At 42.2% G+C, this 20,975-nt stretch overlaps 1 protein-coding gene across 1 annotated transcript in view; it reads left to right on the top strand.

Moving 5' to 3' along the window:
* fras1 (Fraser extracellular matrix complex subunit 1) overlaps positions 1-20,975 on the top strand; it is a 122,403-nt gene that overhangs the window by 16,331 nt on the left and 85,097 nt on the right. Inside the window, exons 3-9 of the mRNA XM_069683220.1 lie at positions 8,099-8,206; positions 10,192-10,281; positions 11,774-11,933; positions 14,532-14,665; positions 15,342-15,425; positions 16,659-16,760; positions 17,180-17,371. Coding sequence (XP_069539321.1) covers positions 8,099-8,206; positions 10,192-10,281; positions 11,774-11,933; positions 14,532-14,665; positions 15,342-15,425; positions 16,659-16,760; positions 17,180-17,371 — 870 coding nt within the window. The remainder of the gene's footprint in view (positions 1-8,098; positions 8,207-10,191; positions 10,282-11,773; positions 11,934-14,531; positions 14,666-15,341; positions 15,426-16,658; positions 16,761-17,179; positions 17,372-20,975) is intronic.

Raw genomic sequence — 20,975 nt, 5'->3', positions numbered from 1 at the left:
GAGCTCAATAAGGAACACAGATTTTTCCTTGGTGGACCACACCACTATGTCACGGCGGAGAGATATAGCAGTGATTTCAACCGGGAAACGGAGCTGCCTGTCGAGGTCGACTCTCATGTCCCACTGCTGACCAGGGGAAAAAAGCCCAAGTGTTTCTTTTGGCCTGATGTTTCTTCTTCCCCCACCTTCCGTGACACAGCTGATGTGCTTGTGGTTCTCTGCTGGTGGTAACCCTTTATTGCCCTGTCGACAGCCCCCCAGCACCTCCTCTATCTTCCTCAGGACCTAGTCGTGGCTCCATCTGTAGCGTCCCTCGGAGAGCGTGATCTTGCAGCCTGACAAGATGTGCTGGAGGCTTGCGTTAGGGGTGTTGCAGAGCGTGCAGCATTCCTCGCTCCTGAACCACTGGTGAAGGTTCCGAGGACAGGGAAGTATCACACAGTATCAGCTGAGCGCATGTTTCACTCGTCAATTTAAAAACGTCTGACCTCAAACTTTACAGTTGACTTCAGTCCCAAAGCATTCCGGGAAAATTTTATTTATAGATGATATTATCCTGCTCCATTTACCAGATTTTTGTCCTCTTGAATTATTCTGTCTGGTCGGACAGATGTCTCGTTGACGACCTCATCTCGTGATGGAGAAGCTGTTGCTTAACCTAACCTTTACACCTGAGATCACCCGAAATCACCCGAGATCACGTGAGATCACCCAAAATCCCCAGAGATGAAATCATTCAAACAACGTCCCGACAAACAGCAGCGCTTGTGTGTTTAAATTTCCCTGCCAGAAAAATGCTGGAAATGTCCACACACACTCGGTGCTGAGTGCTCAGTGTGTGTGTGTGTGTGTGTGTGTTTATCGTCTCTTCCTTGTCAGATTTCTGTGAGCAGTCGTTTGCCTCAGCTGTAGATGTTGATATATTATGTATTTACTTTCTGATGCATTTCCTGTTTAAACTCTGAACATGAAGTTAACATGATGTAAACGTAAAGTCAATCTCGGATCCCATCGGCTAGAGTCTGGCGATGATATAGCGTCTGGGGACAATGGTGAACGTGCCGGGCGTGTAACCAGCAGTTATCATAAACGGCTTCTGATCAGGACTTCCTTTTCCGTTCGCTGCAATGTTTACAGGAAAAGAAACAGATTGACTTTAATTAACGGGTCTTCAACATCATGATGCAGATTTGCAAAAAGTAAAAATGACGCTGTCAGGTCCTGTCCTGTCCTTAAGAGGAGAAAACAACTTTTAAAACGCTCATTTGTTGAACAGAGGTCGGATCGTTCTGATGCATTTGAGGAAGTCGGGAAATTTGAATGCCGAATGTCTCTCGTGACAGACACCGTGTCAAGAGACTTTGTCTCAAGTTGAATTTTAGATCTAGAAAAGATTGTTAGCTTTTAGCATGCAGATCTGTTTACAGAGATTAATAAGAAGCTAAATCATCATCAGATAGCCGCTGAGGGGAGCCGGGATGTCATTACGATGCATTACATTCTGCCTGCTTTTGCTCTCCACATGGACTGTTTTTCCTGCATTCGCCGCAGCTTGCTGATACGTGATTGGTCAATATTACTCGGACTACAAGCGTACTACAAACAGAAACCAGAACACTTGCCACGCCTGAAATCCACATCCCTGCAGGGACTTGGATTCTGTGGATTCTGTGTAGAATCTGTAAAACTTGAAGCTAACTTGAATTTAGATTGAAGTTAACTTGAAGTAAACGTGAACTAAACGTGAAGTTAACATGAAGGTAGGGTGAAGTTAACTTGAAGTAAATGTGAACTAAAGGTGAAGTTAACATGAACTAAACGTGAACTAAACGTGAACTAAACGTGAAGTTAACTTGAAGTAAACGTGAACTAAACGTGAAGTTAACATGAAGTAAACGTGAACTAAACGTGAACTAAACGTGAAGTTAACTTGAAGTAAACGTGAACTAAACGTGAAGTTAACATGAAGTAAACGTGAACTAAACGTGAACTAAACGTGAAGTTAACTTGAAGTAAACGTGAACTAAACGTGAAGTTAACATGAAGTAAACGTGAACTAAACGTGAAGTTAACATGAAGTAAACGTGAACTAAACGTGAAGTTAACTTGAAGTAAACGTGAACTAAACGTGAAGTTAACATGAAGTAAACGTGAACTAAACGTGAACTAAACGTGAAGTTAACTTGAAGTAAACGTGAACTAAACGTGAAGTTAACATGAAGGTAGGGTGAAGTTAACATGAAGGTAGGGTGAAGTTAACTTGAAGTAAACGTGAAGTTAACATGAAGGTAGGGTTAGGCTGCAGCAGCTTCAATCTGTTTCACTAACACAGTCAGTGTTCAGAGCCGTCACTACAGACTCAGAGAAACGGCATTAAACACGTAAAGAGTCTCAAACAGAGCTGCACTCTGAGCTGGTCTGAGATCAAATGGTGGTGGTGAGGTGCATTGTGGGTAGTGTCTGTGTACATATTGAGCATGCTGCAATTAATAATAATTAAGAGTGTTTGTTGCTCAGAACATGAGCTGTGGTTTTATGAGTCATGATCTCTGATGCTGAGAGTACAGTACATGTTTCTCCCTCACAAACCGACATTCAGCTGTAAGCTCGTGTATAACATCACTGCCCACTGGACTTCCTCTGACCTCTGACCTCCTCTTCAGTCTGAACTCTCTGAGGTTACAGCAGCCATGTCTCTACAGTTTCTTTGTGTCTGTCTGTGCCTTTTTCCACATTAATTAAAGTTAGTGATTCTTAAACTCTGAGGAATCTAAGAGGTCAGAAATATGTTTGTTTGTGTCGGGCTGTACTGAATTTTACTAACCGCGCTGAAACACTAGCGCCCCCTTGCGGGTCGGTGGATAACCGTCGCCCGGAGTATGTTTTGTTTTTTTCACTCCAGTGCATCCCCCCGATGGTAAAACATCATCAACATGAGTGAACACAGCATGGGCAGCGGAAACGAAAGTTTCTTAACCACTATGAAGTTCGTTTTCCTTTCTTGTTGAAATTAAATCTGTGATGACGGGCTGGTTGTTGTCGTAGCGGCTAAACTAACATGTTGCGAGACTGCACGCGGGCTCGTCTGCAGCGATTAGATGCGCAGAGGAATGAAACAATGGTGCTCTGACAGCCAGGTTTCTTAAGCTGATAAGTGGGATTTTTTATGTTTGTATGTACATTCCAACATCCATACATTCCTGTATGGAAAGATGAGATGCGTCCCTGAGACGCATGGATAGTGAGTTTACTGTGTCCCTTTAGATTTTAATACGTCACAAATGCAGGATGAGAACCTAACAACATCACTGGGTGTCAAAAAGTAAAGAAATAGCGGTTGGCATCACATCACTGCAGTATTGTGGTCATGTGTCAGCCCTAAGTCACAGCCTTTGTCCTCTGAGGAGGTAACGACTACCCTTAGAGACTTTATTACTGAATTACAATAATCCAACCTAGAAGTAACAAATACATGAACTAGTTTTTCTGCATCGTGTTGAGACAGGATGTGTCTGATTTTTGTTGCTAAGGTGAAAAAAGGCTTTCCTTGAAATGTGTTGTATGTGGGAGATGAAGGACATATCCTGATCAAAGTCCCAGATTCCTTACGGTAGTGCTGGATGAAGGCTGATGCCATCTAGGGCAGCTATATCATTAGAGAAAGAGTCTCTGAGGTGTTTGTGGCCGAGCACAATAACTTCAGTTTTGTCTGAGTTCATTATTATGTACTAGTATGAGATGAGGCTGTAACCTGGATAAAGACTCGGCTGTTAAAGTTTCTCAGGTTAAACTCCTGCAGCATTGTGTTTCCCTAAGAGAGGAAGTGTGTGATTTACTGACTCTTCACCTGAATCTCACCTGTAGTGTTTCCCAGAAACAGATTGTTTCTCTCGTTTTTATCTTTTATCAGTGGTGAACTTTGTTAACAAACTAAATCTAAAGTTGATCTCAGACTGTCGCAGAGAGGAGGAAATGGACTGTGTTTAAATGATTATTTCAAACGATTACATTAAATGATTAAATTAAATCAGACCTGGTGGCTTCAGAGGGAGAATGATTGTGAGGATAAAGACTGTCTGGTTATTATTTGATATGAATCTTTTATTGTCTCACACCTCAGCTGTTTCCCTCTCTGTGACTCTATGTTAAATTTGATCTCCTCTGTTCGCTCCTTCACATGTTTCTGCTGCTTTGTGTCTTTAAAGTTAAAAATAAACGCTGAGCTGTGACTGTGCATTTCTATTCCTGACCTCTGAAATGGGTCACTGAGTGTTTCCGGAACAATCGGTGCAGAACGGACACAAAGAGCTATTTTAGTTCCTCCTGCAGTTTCATTTCAGAGCCTTGATGTGGCTCTGATCTGTGAGAGGAAGGAGGTGCTTTTATTTCACGTAATTCAACTCTGTCACTGTAAACCAAATCTACCTACAGGTACAAATAAAGTAGCCTGTCCAACCTAACCTAACCTACCCAACCTAACCTACCTAACCTAACCTACCCATGGGTAGGTAACGAACATACAACATAGACCTTCAAAATAAAGCAGTGATGTTACAGCAGTGCTGTACTGATTATACAGCATATTGAGCTCTGTACTCAGCAGTATGAGGATGCTCTCCGGCTGTCTGTGTGGAAGTTCTGGATCTATTTTGTCTTTTGTTCTTTGACCTGAGCAGGTTCAGACTGAAATCCAATCAGAGGCAGAGCGAGAGGGGGTGGGGGTGGGGGGCGAGCTCTGAACTCCTCAGGCAGTTAATCAGCCAATCCCAGGTACGGGTCCCTGTAGGGGACAATCTCATTCACCCTGCTGTCTGCAGTACAGCTCCCAGGGCTCAGGAGGCTGTGTGTGTGTGTGTGTGTGTGTGTGTGTGTGGGGGGGGGGGGGGACTCTCAGGTCCATATTAGCTGTGAGCTGCCGAGCTAAATTTACACAGATAAATATTGTAAGACAGGATGGCTACGATAGAGACAGAACAGGACGCTTATATCTGCACACACACACACACACACACACACACACACACACACCTATTCTTAACCCCAGTGACCTCTTTACCAATTTAAGTCAAAGAACTTCAATTACAGTCACATGATGCTATTATCTCAGACACACACACACACACACACACACACACACACACAGACACACAGACAGACACACACACACACACAGACACACAGACAGACACACACACACACACACACACACACACACACACACACACAGACACACAGACAGACACACACACACACACACACACACAGACACACAGACAGACACACACACACACACACAGACACACACACACACAGACACACACACACACACACACACACACACACACACACACACACACACACACACACCCAGACAGACTCACACACACACAGACACACACACAGACACACAGACAGACACACACACACACACACACACACACACACAGACACACAGACACACACACACACAGACACACACACACACACACACACACACACACACACACACACACACACACACACACACACTCACTATAATGAATTTCCTCCATGTTTCATGTGTTTGTCCGTCAGTGTGGATGATGAATCTTTAACCCTGTCGCACATAAATCTGAGCTCTGCTGCTGATGGAGTGACTACATGCTGTCAGCTGTGACTACATGTCCCAAGATGCATTGCAGTTTGTTCTCACTCTGCTGCATTTCTTTGGCTGTATACTCTGTGACAGATAATCACAGAACATTATTTTAATGTAAATCAAAGGTTAAATACAGAAGGAGCAGCTTCATGTTTCGTCCTGCTGCGTTCTGACCGTCTGATACCTTCAACAACTCATCCACTGCTTGTACTTTCTCCTGTCATTTAATCTTACAAAACATCACTCCTCCTGCTTTGAACAGATTTATGATAAACTTTTAATTTTAAACCCTCTTCTGAAGAAAGAATAGCTGAGTAGCCTGAAGTTGTTCTGATTTCCTGAACGCCTCAGGTGATCAGTGTCTCCTGTGTGAGAGCGTCTCTGACCTGCAGTCTGATTGTGTTTATGTCTGTGCTGAAACGTTTACAGTCAGGGCGTCGCAGCGACTCGCTCACAGAGAACACACTGCAGCTGGTTTAACAGGCCGGTGGAGAGTTTGATCCAAAGACACTGAGAGGGGTCGGTACATTCAGTCTCTGCAGTCTAAACACAGTCTGTGATACTCTAACACCACCTTCTGAAGGAGGTCCTCAGGGAGCTGTCCTGGGTCTCCTTATGGTGAATTAATATGTTAAATCTTTTAGATGTCAGCTCCTATAATGCTCCCCACCTATCGTGTTAAAAGTGATAAATTACATTTCATCCTTTAAAAACAAGCTGTGTTAAAGACATTTACATGGTTAAAAATGTTGATGAGCATCTTCTGCACCTGTTTGTGTTTGCTTCGTTCCTCCTGCTGCTGGAGCGTTCATGCTGTGCAGAGGTTGTAAACGACACGTTTGTCCTCACATAAATCACCCTGAGCTTTAAGGTGGATGGTGTGTTCAGGGCAGTATCAAAAACATGGTCACAGTGTCCTCTGCTGCTTTTTTACTGTGCTGATGCTTTTAGGGTGACATTATATTCAGTGTTTCATCTGTTAGAGCAGCCAGGAGCCTGTGTGAACATTCACCCACAGATCAGCCACAGTGTGAAGCCTGGTGTGTTTGGACACACACACACACACACACACACACACACACACACACACACACACACACACACACACACACACACACTCCGTAGCGTGCCCTCCCTGATCAGAGCTGCACAGCGTGGATCTCTTTTGTCATGAGCAGGTTATTAATCATCAGATTTACAGACTGTTAGATGAAAAGTCTACACACACTCAGGCTCTGAAATATATGTTTACCTTAAACTATATGAGATGTTGTCAGCTCACTGTTAGCTAATGACAAGCTAAAGCTACCTGCCTGTTTTTTAAGCCGTCTGTGTGTTTAGTCGCGGTCAGTCGACCTACAGCAGAAAGCTTCAGTGTGTAAAACAGAGATGATCTCAGAAAGGAATAATTTTATTCTGCTGCTGCTCTTAAAATAAACTCAGTGAATCTGACTCAGCTGCTCTCAGAGACTCTAATAAACTCTGATGTAACACGAGGAAACAGCTCTGATCCACCTGAACATCACACTCATTCATACTCATATATTTTACTGTCTCTGATTTATTACATTTATTTATCTTCATCAAAGTCTTTATTCATTATTGGCCTGATTCTTCATCCATTCATGTTTTGATTTAAGATCTATTTCATGTCTGCCTCATTATAACAATATTTAACATTACACTGTAACATTAGAATACAACTAGACATTAGATTGTGACATTAGATATTACGTTACATATTCAGTATACAGTTATATAGTTATTATTTCTTCGTTATATAGTTATTATATCTTCAGTATAGAGTTATATAGATATTATATATATAGATATTATATCTTCAGTATAGAGTTATATAGATATTATATATATAGATATTATATCTTCAGTATAGAGTTATATAGATATTATATATATAGATATTATATCTTCAGTATAGAGTTATATAGATATTATATATAGTTATTATATCTTCAGTATAGAGTTATATAGATATTATATATACATATTATATCTTCAGTATAGAGTTATATAGATATTATATATACATATTATATCTTCAGTATAGAGTTATATAGATATTATATATATAGATATTATATCTTCAGTATAGAGTTATATAGATATTATATATACATATTATATCTTCAGTATAGAGTTATATAGATATTATATATAGATATTATATCTTCAGTATAGAGTTATATAGATATTATATATACATATTATATCTTCAGTATAGAGTTATATAGATATTATATATATAGTTATTATATCTTCAGTATAGAGGGATGAGTGACTCGAGATAACAAATAAAATTTGATCGGTTGATTGAGTGTGATGTCTCTGTTTTACGATGCCTGTGTGTCACCATGAACACATCGTGTATTCGTGCTGTGATCACTGACGTGTTTTTGCACTGATCAGGTCATGTTTCATGTCGGTTTTTTGTCTCTACAGAACAACACGTCATGGAGACCACAGGTGTGTGAGGAGTGTACCTGTTACGGCGACCTGCCCATCTGCAGACCCACGCACTGCCCCAACCCAAACTGTGACTTCCACAGAGTAAGTCATACGGTCATAGAGCTGTGACAGTGTGCTGGACACTTATTCTGCCTGTTTTAGGTCATAAAGCAGCAGAACAGAAAATGTTATGGCCTCGTCTTTATAACATGAAGAGGATCATCACAGCTTTGTAACTTTCATATAGTAAAAATAACTTTACTGAAGTCTGTGAAACACAGAGAAAGTGTCTGAGCATGAGAATAATTCCAGAGTAACACAAAGATTTGTGTGGGAGAATATAAAAAATCATTCTGTTACGCATGTTAAAGACGCACTATCACTTATAAGTCACTGGTGTGAAGGACTTCTTTTAGTCATTATGTTTAAGGTGAGCCAGGAACATTTAGCAGAATCATCAGGTCATATTAAAGTGAATGAAGGTGTTTGAAGTTTTATTCTCCATCAGTCTCACCTTGAAGTGCAGATTCCTCTTTAGAGGACCATTTAATCTCTTGTCTGTGTGAATAACATCAACGACCAGAATCAGCGAAATGACTGAGTTTTAAGCCATGTAATTAATCGGGTCGTCTGTGGCTCAGTGGTAGAGTTGGTCGTCTTTCAATAGGTGGTTTGATCCCCAGCTCCCTCAGTCTAAATGTCGAAGTGTCCTTGGGCAACACACTGAACCCCAAATTGCTCCCGATGGCATAGCCAACGGGTATGAGTGTGATGACTGATTGACAGTTGGGCACTTTACGTAGCAGCCTCTGCCATCAGCGTTTGAATGAATGTGACATGTCGTGTTAAAGCAGCTTTGAGTGGTCAAAAAGACTAGATAAGTGCTTTATGAGTACAGTCCATTTAATTCACTACAAAGACCTCTCCTCAGAGATCCTGATTAACATCATTTGAACTCACAGGGACACATTTAAACCTGTTTCCCTACATATATAAATATCATAAAATCATGCACTTCGCTCTGAAAGCAGCAGACAGTAGAAGTATAGTTTTCCTTCGAGTTTGCAGCTCTGCAGTGAGGAATGAGCTGTGTGCAGTCTGAACCATTGCTCTTTATTAGCAGCAATAAAACTCAGATTACATCAAACACGCCCAACATGTGTCAGATAAAATCAGATAAAATCTGATTACATCTGATTAAATCTGAGGACACAGAAGCTGGAGGAGCTGAATTCTAATAAAAGAGGTCAGAGAATAAAAAAGACATTTAGAGGTTAATGACTTTAATTTATCGGCTGCTGTGATGGAGGATTTATCACATGATGTCAAAGCTGCTGCTTCTTTCTATTTTACAGTTTATTATTGATGAGCTGACAGTTCACTCTGTTTGTTCATGCGGAACTTATGATATATACTTATATTTATGTTAAATAAATAAATATATACGCTTATTTATGTTAGATAAATAAATATCTTTACTTATATTTATGTTAAATAAATATACTTATATTTATGTTAAATAAATAAAAATATTTACTTATATTCATGTTAAATAAATAAAAATATTTACTTATATTTATGTTAAATAGATAAATATATATATACTCACATTTATGTTAAATAAATATATATATATATACTTAAATGTATGTTAAATAAACAGATACTCAGATACTTTATATAAAAGATAAAATACTTAAATGTATACACTTATATCTATATAAATATATAATATATATATTATTATATATGTATATATATTATACATTATTATATGTGTATATATATTATACATTATTATATGTGTATTTATGTTTTATATGTGTGGTAGTATGGATTTATATATGTATCGTTATATATAATAACACCTCCACAGCTCTCACCTGTATTCTCTGCGCTGTGAACGCCAGATCCAGTCTTTTGCTGTTGTCGCTCCTGTTGTTGTTGTTGTTTGTGTCACCTGTCTCTTTGTTTCCATGGAGATGGACTAACTGTGATGTTTGTTTTCATGCTGAGACGAGCATCACTTCCTGTCTGTGTGTGTGCTTTGGTCCTGCTGTGTGTAATAATGTGTGTGTTTTGTACAGGGCGAGCGTCTGAGGATCCCTGCTAACGGCTGCTGTCCAGAGTGTGTGTCGTCGTCTCAGAGCTGTCAGCATGAAGGCCGGACGTATTCAGTGAGTCAGACTTAACCTGTGTTACTCTTCACCTGGGCATCACACCTTTCTGACACACACACACACCTACACACACCACACACACACACACACACGCACACATTCACACACACACATTCACACACACACACACACACACACACACACATTCACACACACACATTCACACACACACATTCACACACACACATTCACACACACACACACACACACGCACACGCACACGCACACACACACACATACACAACCCATCTCTTCAGACTGTAACTCCCCGCGTCTCTCTCCTGATAGTTTGGACTTTCAAAATAAAGCCATTAGAGACAGTATTATAATTCAGCTTGGACTTTCAAAATAAAACAAGTTAGTTACATTATTATAGTTCAGCTTAGATTTTCAAAATAAAGCAAGTTAGTGACAGTAAATAAGCAACATCCAGTTACATATTTCCTGTAGTAAGAGGCCTCACCCTGTCTGTCTCTTTATTTATACAGCACATTTCAGCATCAAGACAATTCAAAGTGCTTTACACAGAACAACAAAAGCAAAGAAACACATCATAAAACAGGACATTAAAAAGCAAAGTGAAGATAAAATTAAAACAGAAACCAAAATATAAAAAAAAAATAAGAGTAAAAGCTACAGTGCAGATATAAATAATTTAGAATAGTTATTAAAATAAAAGTATTAAGATAGTTTAATAAAAGGCAGCTGTGAACAGGTGAGTCTTCAGGCTTGATTTAAAAGAAGTGTTTCAGCAGACCTGCATGTTTGTGGGAGTTTGTTCCAGATATACGGAGCATAGAAACTGAACGCTGCTGCTCCATGTTTGGTTCTGACTCTGGGGGCAGAAAGCAGACCTGTCCCTGTCACACACTCTCTTCATAGATGTCATAATGAGTCTGAAGATTTTTTTTTTCACCACCTGCATTCAGCTTTTCAACACTCTCTTTTTTCAGTTCTTAACAGCGTGGCATTTCTCCAAGGAGGTCTTTTCCTACCAGAGACAGCCTTCGTCTTAGTGGGAGCGATGGTATCCATCACATTTGCAATTTTAGAATTTAAATTATCTACAAAGTCATTGACTGAGACCAGGACGGGGCAGGTGTGGAAGAGAAAACCTGGTTAAAAATGTCACTGGTGTTTCAGTGATACGTTTTGTAATTGCTTTTGTTTGAGTAATTTTCTGCACTAAGATAACACTGTCAAAGAAAACACAGGAGTGATCAGAGAGGGCAACATCTGTCACTACAGCCCTGGAAATGTTCAGACCCTTGGTAAGTCCAGAGTGTGCCCCTTATTGTGTGTGGGCTCGGTCACATGCTGAGTCAGCCCATGGTTGTCAGAAGTGCAGCACAGTTCTTTGGTCCCTCTGTCCTGGGAGTTGTCGACATGGATGTTAAAATCACCAACCATTACAACACAGTCAAAGTCAAAGCAGATCAAAGACAGCAGTTATTAGCTACCTGTGTGTCTCTCTCTCTGGTCCTGACAGGTAGACAGTCAGTGGAGCCCCTCCCCCTGCACGGTGTGTGTGTGCTCCAGAGGGGGGGCATCCTGCAGCCCTTGGCCTTGCCCCCCCCTCAGCTGCCCCGGTGATCAGAGTATGTTCACACCTTCAGGAGAGTGCTGCCCCAGGTGTGCTCGTACAGGAGGTGAGACAGGTTAAATACAGTTTGTGTTATGACTCGTACAGAAGGTGAGACAGGTTAAATACAGTGTGTATTTAAAATGTAATTAAGTGCAAAGGTTTGTATAAAGGTGTGAGCGTGTTCACCTGTCTCACCTGTAAACTGTAAAAAAACGCAGGTGTTAATCATCTTAATCTCCTCTTCGAATAAAACGCTCCAGTTTAACCCTGTGATGTCATCATTAACCTCTCAGATCCACAGGTGTTCACAGGTGTGTTCTGTAGTCTTTTCTGCAGTGCAGGCAGCAGCTGAACGGTTCATCTGCTCGAATGATCCAAAGCTGCTAATTAACATCAGTGTGGTCTCTGTGAGTCACTGAGAGAGAGACAGGCAGAGAGACAGACAGCTCATTACAGGACACACACGCTGTTTACCCACCCTGTCTCTCTCTCTCTCTGTGTATTAACCTGTCTCTCTCTCTGTGTATTAACCTGTCTCTCTATGTGTATTAACCTGTCTCTCTCTCTCTCTCTCTGTGTATTAACCTGTCTCTCTCTCTCTCTGTGTATTAACCTGTCTCTCTCTCTCTATGTGTATTAACCTGTCTCTCTGTCTATGTATTAACCCGTCTCTCTGTGTGTATTAACCTGTCTCTCTCTCTCTCTGTGTATTAACCTGTCTCTCTCTGTGTGTATTAACCTGTCTCTCTCTCTCTCTGTGTGTATTAACCTGTCTCTCTCTCTCTCTCTGTGTATTAACCTGTCTCTCTCTGTGTGTATTAACCCAACTCTCTGTGTGTATTAACCTGTCTCTCTCTCTCTGTGTGTATTAACCTGTCCCTCTCTGTGTGTATTAACCTGTCTCTCTCTCTCTGTGTGTATTAACCTGTCTCTCTCTATGTGTATTAACCTGTCTCTCTCTCTCTCTCTCTCTGTGTATTAACCTGTCTCTCTCTCTCTCTGTGTATTAACCTGTCTCTCTCTCTCTCTCTGTGTGTGTATTAACCTGTCTCTCTCTCTGTGTATTAACCTGTCTCTCTCTCTCTCTGTGTATTAACCTGTCTCTCTCTGTGTGTATTAACCCGTCTCTCTGTGTGTATTAACCTGTCTCTCTCTCTGTGTATTAACCTGTCTCTCTCTCTCTGTGTGTATTAACCTGTCTCTCTCTGTGTGTATTAACCTGTCTCTCTCTCTGTGTATTAACCTGTCTCTCTCTCTGTGTGTATTAACCTGTCTCTCTCTCTGTGTGTGTATTAACCTGTCTCTCTCTCTCTCTGTGTATTAACCCGTCTCTCTGTGTGTATTAACCTGTCTCTCTCTGTGTGTATTAACCTGTCTCTCTCTCTGTGTATTAACCTGTCTCTCTCTCTGTGTGTATTAACCTGTCTCTCTCTCTCTGTGTGTATTAACCTGTCTCTCTCTCTCTGTGTGTATTAACCCGTCTCTCTGTGTGTATTAACCTGTCTCTCTCTCTGTGTATTAACCTGTCTCTCTCTCTCTGTGTATTAACCTGTCTCTCTCTCTCTCTCTCTGTATTAACCTGTCTCTCTCTGTGTGTATTAACCTGTCTCTCTCTGTGTGTATTAACCTGTCTCTCTCTCTGTGTATTAACCTGTCTCTCTCTCTGTGTGTATTAACCTGTCTCTCTCTGTGTGTATTAACCTGTCTCTCTCTCTGTGTATTAACCTGTCTCTCTCTCTGTGTGTATTAACCTGTCTCTCTCTCTCTGTGTGTATTAACCCGTCTCTCTGTGTGTATTAACCTGTCTCTCTCTCTCTCTGTGTATTAACCTGTCTCTCTCTCTGTGTATTAACCTGTCTCTCTCTCTGTGTATTAACCTGTCTCTCTCTCTCTGTGTGTATTAACCTGTCTCTCTCTCTCTCTCTGTATTAACCTGTCTCTCTCTGTGTGTATTAACCTGTCTCTCTCTCTGTGTGTATTAACCTGTCTCTCTCTCTCTGTGTGTATTAACCTGTCTCTCTCTCTCTGTGTGTATTAACCTGTCTCTCTCTCTCTCTCTGTATTAACCTGTCTCTCTCTGTGTGTATTAACCTGTCTCTCTCTCTCTGTGTGTATTAACCTGTCTCTCTCTCTCTCTGTGTATTAACCTGTCTCTCTCTCTGTGTATTAACCTGTCTCTCTCTCTGTGTATTAACCTGTCTCTCTCTCTCTGTGTGTATTAACCTGTCTCTCTCTCTCTCTCTGTATTAACCTGTCTCTCTCTGTGTGTATTAACCTGTCTCTCTCTCTGTGTATTAACCTGTCTCTCTCTCTCTGTGTGTATTAACCTGTCTCTCTCTCTCTCTCTGTATTAACCTGTCTCTCTCTGTGTGTATTAACCTGTCTCTCTCTCTGTGTGTATTAACCTGTCTCTCTCTCTGTGTGTGTATTAACCTGTCTCTCTCTCTCTGTGTGTATTAACCCGTCTCTCTGTGTGTATTAACCTGTCTCTCTCTGTGTGTATTAACCTGTCTCTCTCTCTCTCTCTGTATTAACCTGTCTCTCTCTGTGTGTATTAACCTGTCTCTCTCTCTGTGTGTATTAACCTGTCTCTCTCTCTCTGTGTGTATTAACCTGTCTCTCTCTCTCTGTGTGTATTAACCCGTCTCTCTGTGTGTATCAGGGCCGTGCTCGTGGCAGGGCTCTGTGTACAGGGACGGGGAGCAGTGGAGGCCCTCTCTGTGTTCCAGGTGTTCCTGCAGTGATGGAGACGTTCAGTGTTCAGCCACAGAGTGTCAGCAGGTCGTCTGTAAACCTGTGAGTTCATAAACACACTCATGGTGTTGACACCTGCAGCTACTGTGTGTGTGTGTGTGTGTGTGTGTGTGTGTGTGTGTGTGTGTGTGTGTGTGTGCGTGTGCGTGTGCGTGTGTGTTCCTCTCAGTCACTGTGAAGATTAAAAATACTTTTTTAAAGACAAATAAAACAAATAAACAAATATAAACTGTAATTTTAGCCAAAGGTCAGCTTGATTTCCCTGATGGGAGTAAAGTTTTAAAAACACACCCACCTGTACACCTGTACACCTGACCTTATATATGATTATAAAGTAGAGAACATTATGCTGAGTCTGACTGTCCACCCAAACACACAGCACAGCCTAGCTTAGCATAAATACTGGAAGTAAAGTGTTGAAGTGATGCAACAGCTCCAGACATTTTATCGACCTTTGCACCTTAGTGTTCAGAGAACCACCTGTCCATCACAGAGTCAGCTGGGTTTGTTTACGTTGAACTTCCTCAAGTGTGCGGGGCTTAAGTGGCCTTGCATCGCTGTCGCTGCTCACAGCTCATTTCTGTCACTTAATACCTGCACGCAGTTTTATTCAGCTGCTTACACCAGAGTCTGAGATATTTAACATTTTAGACTAATGCACACACACACACACACACACACACACACACACCTGTTCTGACTGTATCTGTTCCCTCAGGATGAGAACCTGGTGATCCAGCCGGGTCAATGCTGTCCTCAGTGTGTGTCCGACCCCTGTCTGTCTGCAGGACAACAGTACCAGGTACGAAACCCTGTGTGTGTGTTTGTGTGTGCGTGCGTGTGTGTGTGTTTATCTGTGTGTGTGTTTGGGTGTGTGTGTGCGTGTGTGTGTGTGTTTACATGTGCGTGCGTGTGTGTGTGTTTGTGTGTGTGTGCGTTGTGTGTGTGTGTATATCTGTGTGTGCGTGTGTGTGTGTGTGTTTACATGTGCGTGCGTGTGTGTGTGTGTGTTTATTTGTGCGTGCGTGTGTGTGTGTTTACATGTGCGTGCGTGTGTGTGTGTGTGTTTATCTGTGCGTGCGTGTTGATATTAAGATGAAAGAAGTCCAACATTTTTACTACTCTTCATTCTGCTGCTGAGTTTACACACACACACACACACACACACACACACACACACACACTCACACACACACACACACACTTGTGTAGTGGGGACTTCAGATGTTCTCTCTGATATTTATTAAAGAGAATACAGACGTGTGTGTGTTCATTTACACATGATGTCTGACCTTACAGGTTAAACTGGGATAAAGACATGATTTGACTCAATTTACAACCCATTGTACAAAACTTGGAATAAAATGAATGTTCAAATTTATAACAACATTACTTGTCCTGAATATGACTATAATAATAATGAATATAAAGAAGAACCCACATTTGCATTTTCTTTCTAAGTTTTCTTTTTCATGTTTTGTTTTCGTCGGGGTGACTGTGAAGTGTACGGATCTGTTTTCAATGTTTGGACGGGGATCTCGCTGTGCTGGACGTATCTGGCCTTTGTATATTGAACTATCCATTATGTACACCGATGTATATATGCATTCTCAGAGGTTTGAGGGTATAGGAGGGGTTTTATGGTCATAAATAACCTTGATTTACACTTTTTGTTTTTCGTCTTTCGTCTGCGTCTCCTTTTTTACCCAGGATGTAAACAGTTGATTGTTTATAAAAACTCAACCATCACTTCTTTTCTTTTATCGCCCTTCTTTTTTCTTTTTTGTAATTGATCAAATGTTGTAATTTAATTTCCTGTCCCCTGAGCATGAAACCAAAATAAATAAATAAATAAAATTATTATTTCAACAGTGTTTATTGATCATATTGGAACATGTAGCTAAGACCCCTCATCAAAATTCTGATTAAATAACCGTTTATAGTTCTTAATTCTGTGTGTGCGTGTTCAGAACTGATCCAAGCATGTGTGTGTTCGTCTGTGTGTAATTGTGTGTCCTTGTGTGTATCTGTGCAGCACGGTGAGAAGTGGCAGAAGAGTGCCTGCACCACGTGTGTGTGTGACCACGGACAGTCTAAATGTCACACACACACCTGTCAGCCCCTAACCTGTGATAAGGTGAGAAGTCTCTCTCACACACACACACACACGCACACACACACGCACACACACACGCAGTTCAGACTTGATATTTTCTGTCTTTAAAGTGTTAAAGAGGAAACACTGAGGACGTCTCACAGCTGCGAGTCATCCTGCAGAGGACTGAAACCACCTGCTGTGCTCTGTCAGTGTGACGTGATGGACACACTGATTTATATGGACTCAGAGGATCACTGATGATTTCTGTGCTCAGGTCCCTCTGCAGTCGGGTCACCTGCAGCTCTCTGAACACACGTCCAATCAAAACGGCCCATCTCAATAATTAAACACACACACACACACATGGTTTGTAAGCTCCTGGATTTTACCTGTTATGATCATTTAATCAGACCTCTCACCTGTGTTCATGTCTCTGCTGTGTCTGTCCCTCTCTGCAGGGTCAGACCAAAGTGAGGCGAGCCGGTCTCTGCTGTGATGAATGTGCTGTCGCTAAAGGAAGCTGCCTGTACGAGGGCACCGTGCGTTACCAAGGAGACATGTGGAACAGCACAGGCTGTGAGTTCTGTACCTGTAACCATGGTCAGGTGGTCTGCCAGAGGGCGGAATGTGGACGGGCTGAATGTCCACAGGTGAGTCTGACTCTAATACAGTCTTTATATAAGCTTCTGTTGTTACCTGATGACTCAGACTGTAGTTCTGTTACCTGAGGACTCAAACTGTAGCTCTGTTGTTACCTGAGGACTCAGACTGTAGTTCTGTTACCTGAGGACTCAAACTGTAGCTCTGTTGTTACCTGAGGACTCAGACTGTAGTTCTGTTACCTGAGGACTCAGACTGTAGTTCTGTTACCTGAGGACTCAGACTGTAGCTCTGTTACCTCAGGACTCAGACTGTAGCTCTATTGTTACCTGAGGACTCAGACTGTAGCTCTGTTACCTGAGGACTCAGACTGTAGCTCTATTGTTACCTGAGGACTCAGACTGTAGCTCTGTTACCTGAGGACTCAAACTGTAGCTCTGTTGTTACCTGAGGACTCAGACTGTAGTTCTGTTACCTGAGGACTCAAACTGTAGCTCTGTTGTTACCTGAGGACTCAGACTGTAGTTCTGTTACCTGAGGACTCAAACTGTAGCTCTGTTGTTACCTGAGGACTCAGACTGTAGTTCTGTTACCTGAGGACTCAAACTGTAGCTCTGTTGTTACCTGAGGACTCAGACTGTAGTTCTGTTACCTGAGGACTCAGACTGTAGTTCTGTTACCTGAGGACTCAGACTGTAGCTCTGTTACCTCAGGACTCAGACTGTAGCTCTATTGTTACCTGAGGACTCAGACTGTAGCTCTGTTACCTGAGGACTCAGACTGTAGCTCTATTGTTACCTGAGGACTCAGACTGTAGCTCTGTTACCTGAGGACTCAAACTGTAGCTCTGTTGTTACCTGAGGACTCAGACTGTAGTTCTGTTACCTGAGGACTCAAACTGTAGCTCTGTTGTTACCTGAGGACTCAGACTGTAGTTCTGTTACCTGAGGACTCAGACTGTAGCTCTGTTACCTCAGGACTCAGACTGTAGCTCTATTGTTACCTGAGGACTCAGACTGTAGCTCTGTTACCTGAGGACTCAGACTGTAGCTCTATTGTTACCTGAGGACTCAGACTGTAGTTCTGTTACCTGAGGACTCAGACTGTAGCTCTGTTGTTACCTGAGGACTCAGACTGTAGTTCTGTTATCTGAGGACTCAAACTGTAGCTCTGTTGTTACCTGAGGACTCAGACTGTAGTTCTGTTGTTACCTGAGGACTCAGACTGTAGTTCTGTTGTTACCTGAGGACTCAGACTGTAGTTCTGTTACCTGAGGACTCAGACTGTAGTTCTGTTACCTGAGGACTCAGACTGTAGTTCTGTTGTTACCTGAGGACTCAGACTGTAGCTCTGTTGTTACCTGAGGACTCAGACTGTAGTTCTGTTACCTGAGGACTCAGACTGTAGCTCTGTTGTTACCTGAGGACTCAGACTGTAGTTCTGTTGTTACCTGAGGACTCAGACTGTAGTTCTGTTGTTACCTGAGGACTCAGACTGTAGTTCTGTTGTTACCTGAGGACTCAGACTGTAGTTCTGTTACCTGAGGACTCAGACTGTAGCTCTATTGTTACCTGAGGACTCAGACTGTAGCTCTATTGTTACCTGAGGACTCAGACTGTAGCTCTATTGTTACCTGAGGACTCAGACTGTAGCTCTGTTACCTGAGGACTCAAACTGTAGCTCTGTTGTTACCTGAGGACTCAGACTGTAGTTCTGTTACCTGAGGACTCAGACTGTAGCTCTGTTGTTACCTGAGGACTCAGACTGTAGTTCTGTTACCTGAGGACTCAGACTGTAGTTCTGTTACCTGAGGACTCAGACTGTAGCTCTGTTACCTGAGGACTCAGACTGTAGCTCTATTGTTACCTGAGGACTCAGACTGTAGCTCTGTTACCTGAGGACTCAGACTGTAGCTCTGTTACCTGAGGACTCAGACTGTAGCTCTGTTGTTACCTGAGGACTCAGACTGTAGTTCTGTTATCTGAGGACTCAAACTGTAGCTCTATTGTTACCTGAGGACTCAGACTGTAGTTCTGTTACCTGAGGACTCAGACTGTAGTTCTGTTGTTACCTGAGGACTCAGACTGTAGTTCTGTTATCTGAGGACTCAAACTGTAGCTCTATTGTTACCTGAGGACTCAGACTGTAGCTCTATTGTTACCTGAGGACTCAGACTGTAGCTCTGTTACCTGAGGACTCAGACTGTAGCTCTATTGTTACCTGAGGACTCAGACTGTAGTTCTGTTACCTGAGGACTCAAACTGTAGCTCTATTGTTACCTGAGGACTCAGACTGTAGCTCTATTGTTACCTGAGGACTCAGACTGTAGCTCTGTTACCTGAGGACTCAGACTGTAGCTCTATTGTTACCTGAGGACTCAGACTGTAGTTCTGTTACCTGAGGACTCAGACTGTAGCTCTATTGTTACCTGAGGACTCAGACTGTAGTTCTGTTACCTGAGGACTCAGACTGTAGCTCTGTTATCTGAGGACTCAGACTGTAGCTCTATTGTTACCTGAGGACTCAGACTGTAGTTCTGTTACCTGAGGACTCAAACTGTAGCTCTATTTTTACCTGAGGACTCAGACTGTAGTTCTGTTACCTGAGGACTCAGACTGTAGCTCTGTTATCTGAGGACTCAAACTGTAGCTCTATTGTTACCTGAGGACTCAGACTGTAGTTCTGTTATCTGAGGACTCAAACTGTAGCTCTATTGTTACCTGAGGACTCAGACTGTAGTTCTGTTATCTGAGGACTCAGACTGTAGCTCTATTGTTACCTGAGGACTCAGACTGTAGTTCTGTTATCTGAGGACTCAGACTGTAGTTCTGTTATCTGAGGACTCAAACTGTAGCTCTGTTGTTACCTGAGGACTCAGACTGTAGCTCTGTTACCTGAGGACTCAGACTGTAGTTCTGTTACCTGAGGACTCAGACTGTAGCTCTGTTATCTGAGGACTCAAACTGTAGCTCTATTGTTACCTGAGGACTCAGACTGTAGTTCTGTTATCTGAGGACTCAAACTGTAGCTCTATTGTTACCTGAGGACTCAGACTGTAGTTCTGTTACCTGAGGACTCAGACTGTAGTTCTGTTACCTGAGGACTCAGACTGTAGCTCTGTTATCTGAGGACTCAAACTGTAGCTCTATTGTTACCTGAGGACTCAGACTGTAGTTCTGTTACCTGAGGACTCAGACTGTAGCTCTGTTATCTGAGGACTCAGACTGTAGCTCTGTTATCTGAGGACTCAAACTGTAGCTCTATTGTTACCTGAGGACTCAGACTGTAGTTCTGTTATCTGAGGACTCAGACTGTAGCTCTGTTATCTGAGGACTCAAACTGTAGCTCTATTGTTACCTGAGGACTCAGACTGTAGCTCTGTTACCTGAGGACTCAGACTGTAGCTCTGTTACCTGAGGACTCAGACTGTAGCTCTATTGTTACCTGAGGACTCAGACTGTAGTTCTGTTACCTGAGGACTCAGACTGTAGTTCTGTTGTTACCTGAGGACTCAGACTGTAGTTCTGTTACCTGAGGACTCAGACTGTAGCTCTGTTGTTACCTGAGGACTCAGACTGTAGTTCTGTTACCTGAGGACTCAGACTGTAGCTCTGTTGTTACCTGAGGACTCAGACTGTAGCTCTGTTACCTGAG

The sequence above is a fragment of the Semicossyphus pulcher genome, unplaced genomic scaffold, assembly GCF_022749685.1.
Source record: "Semicossyphus pulcher isolate SPU_LCO1_2020_fin unplaced genomic scaffold, fSemPul1.0.p SCAF_6, whole genome shotgun sequence".
Classification (NCBI taxonomy): Eukaryota; Metazoa; Chordata; class Actinopteri; order Labriformes; family Labridae; genus Semicossyphus; species Semicossyphus pulcher.
The sequence above is the reverse complement of the archived record's forward strand: the minus strand, read 5'-3'. Positions and strand labels throughout refer to the sequence as shown.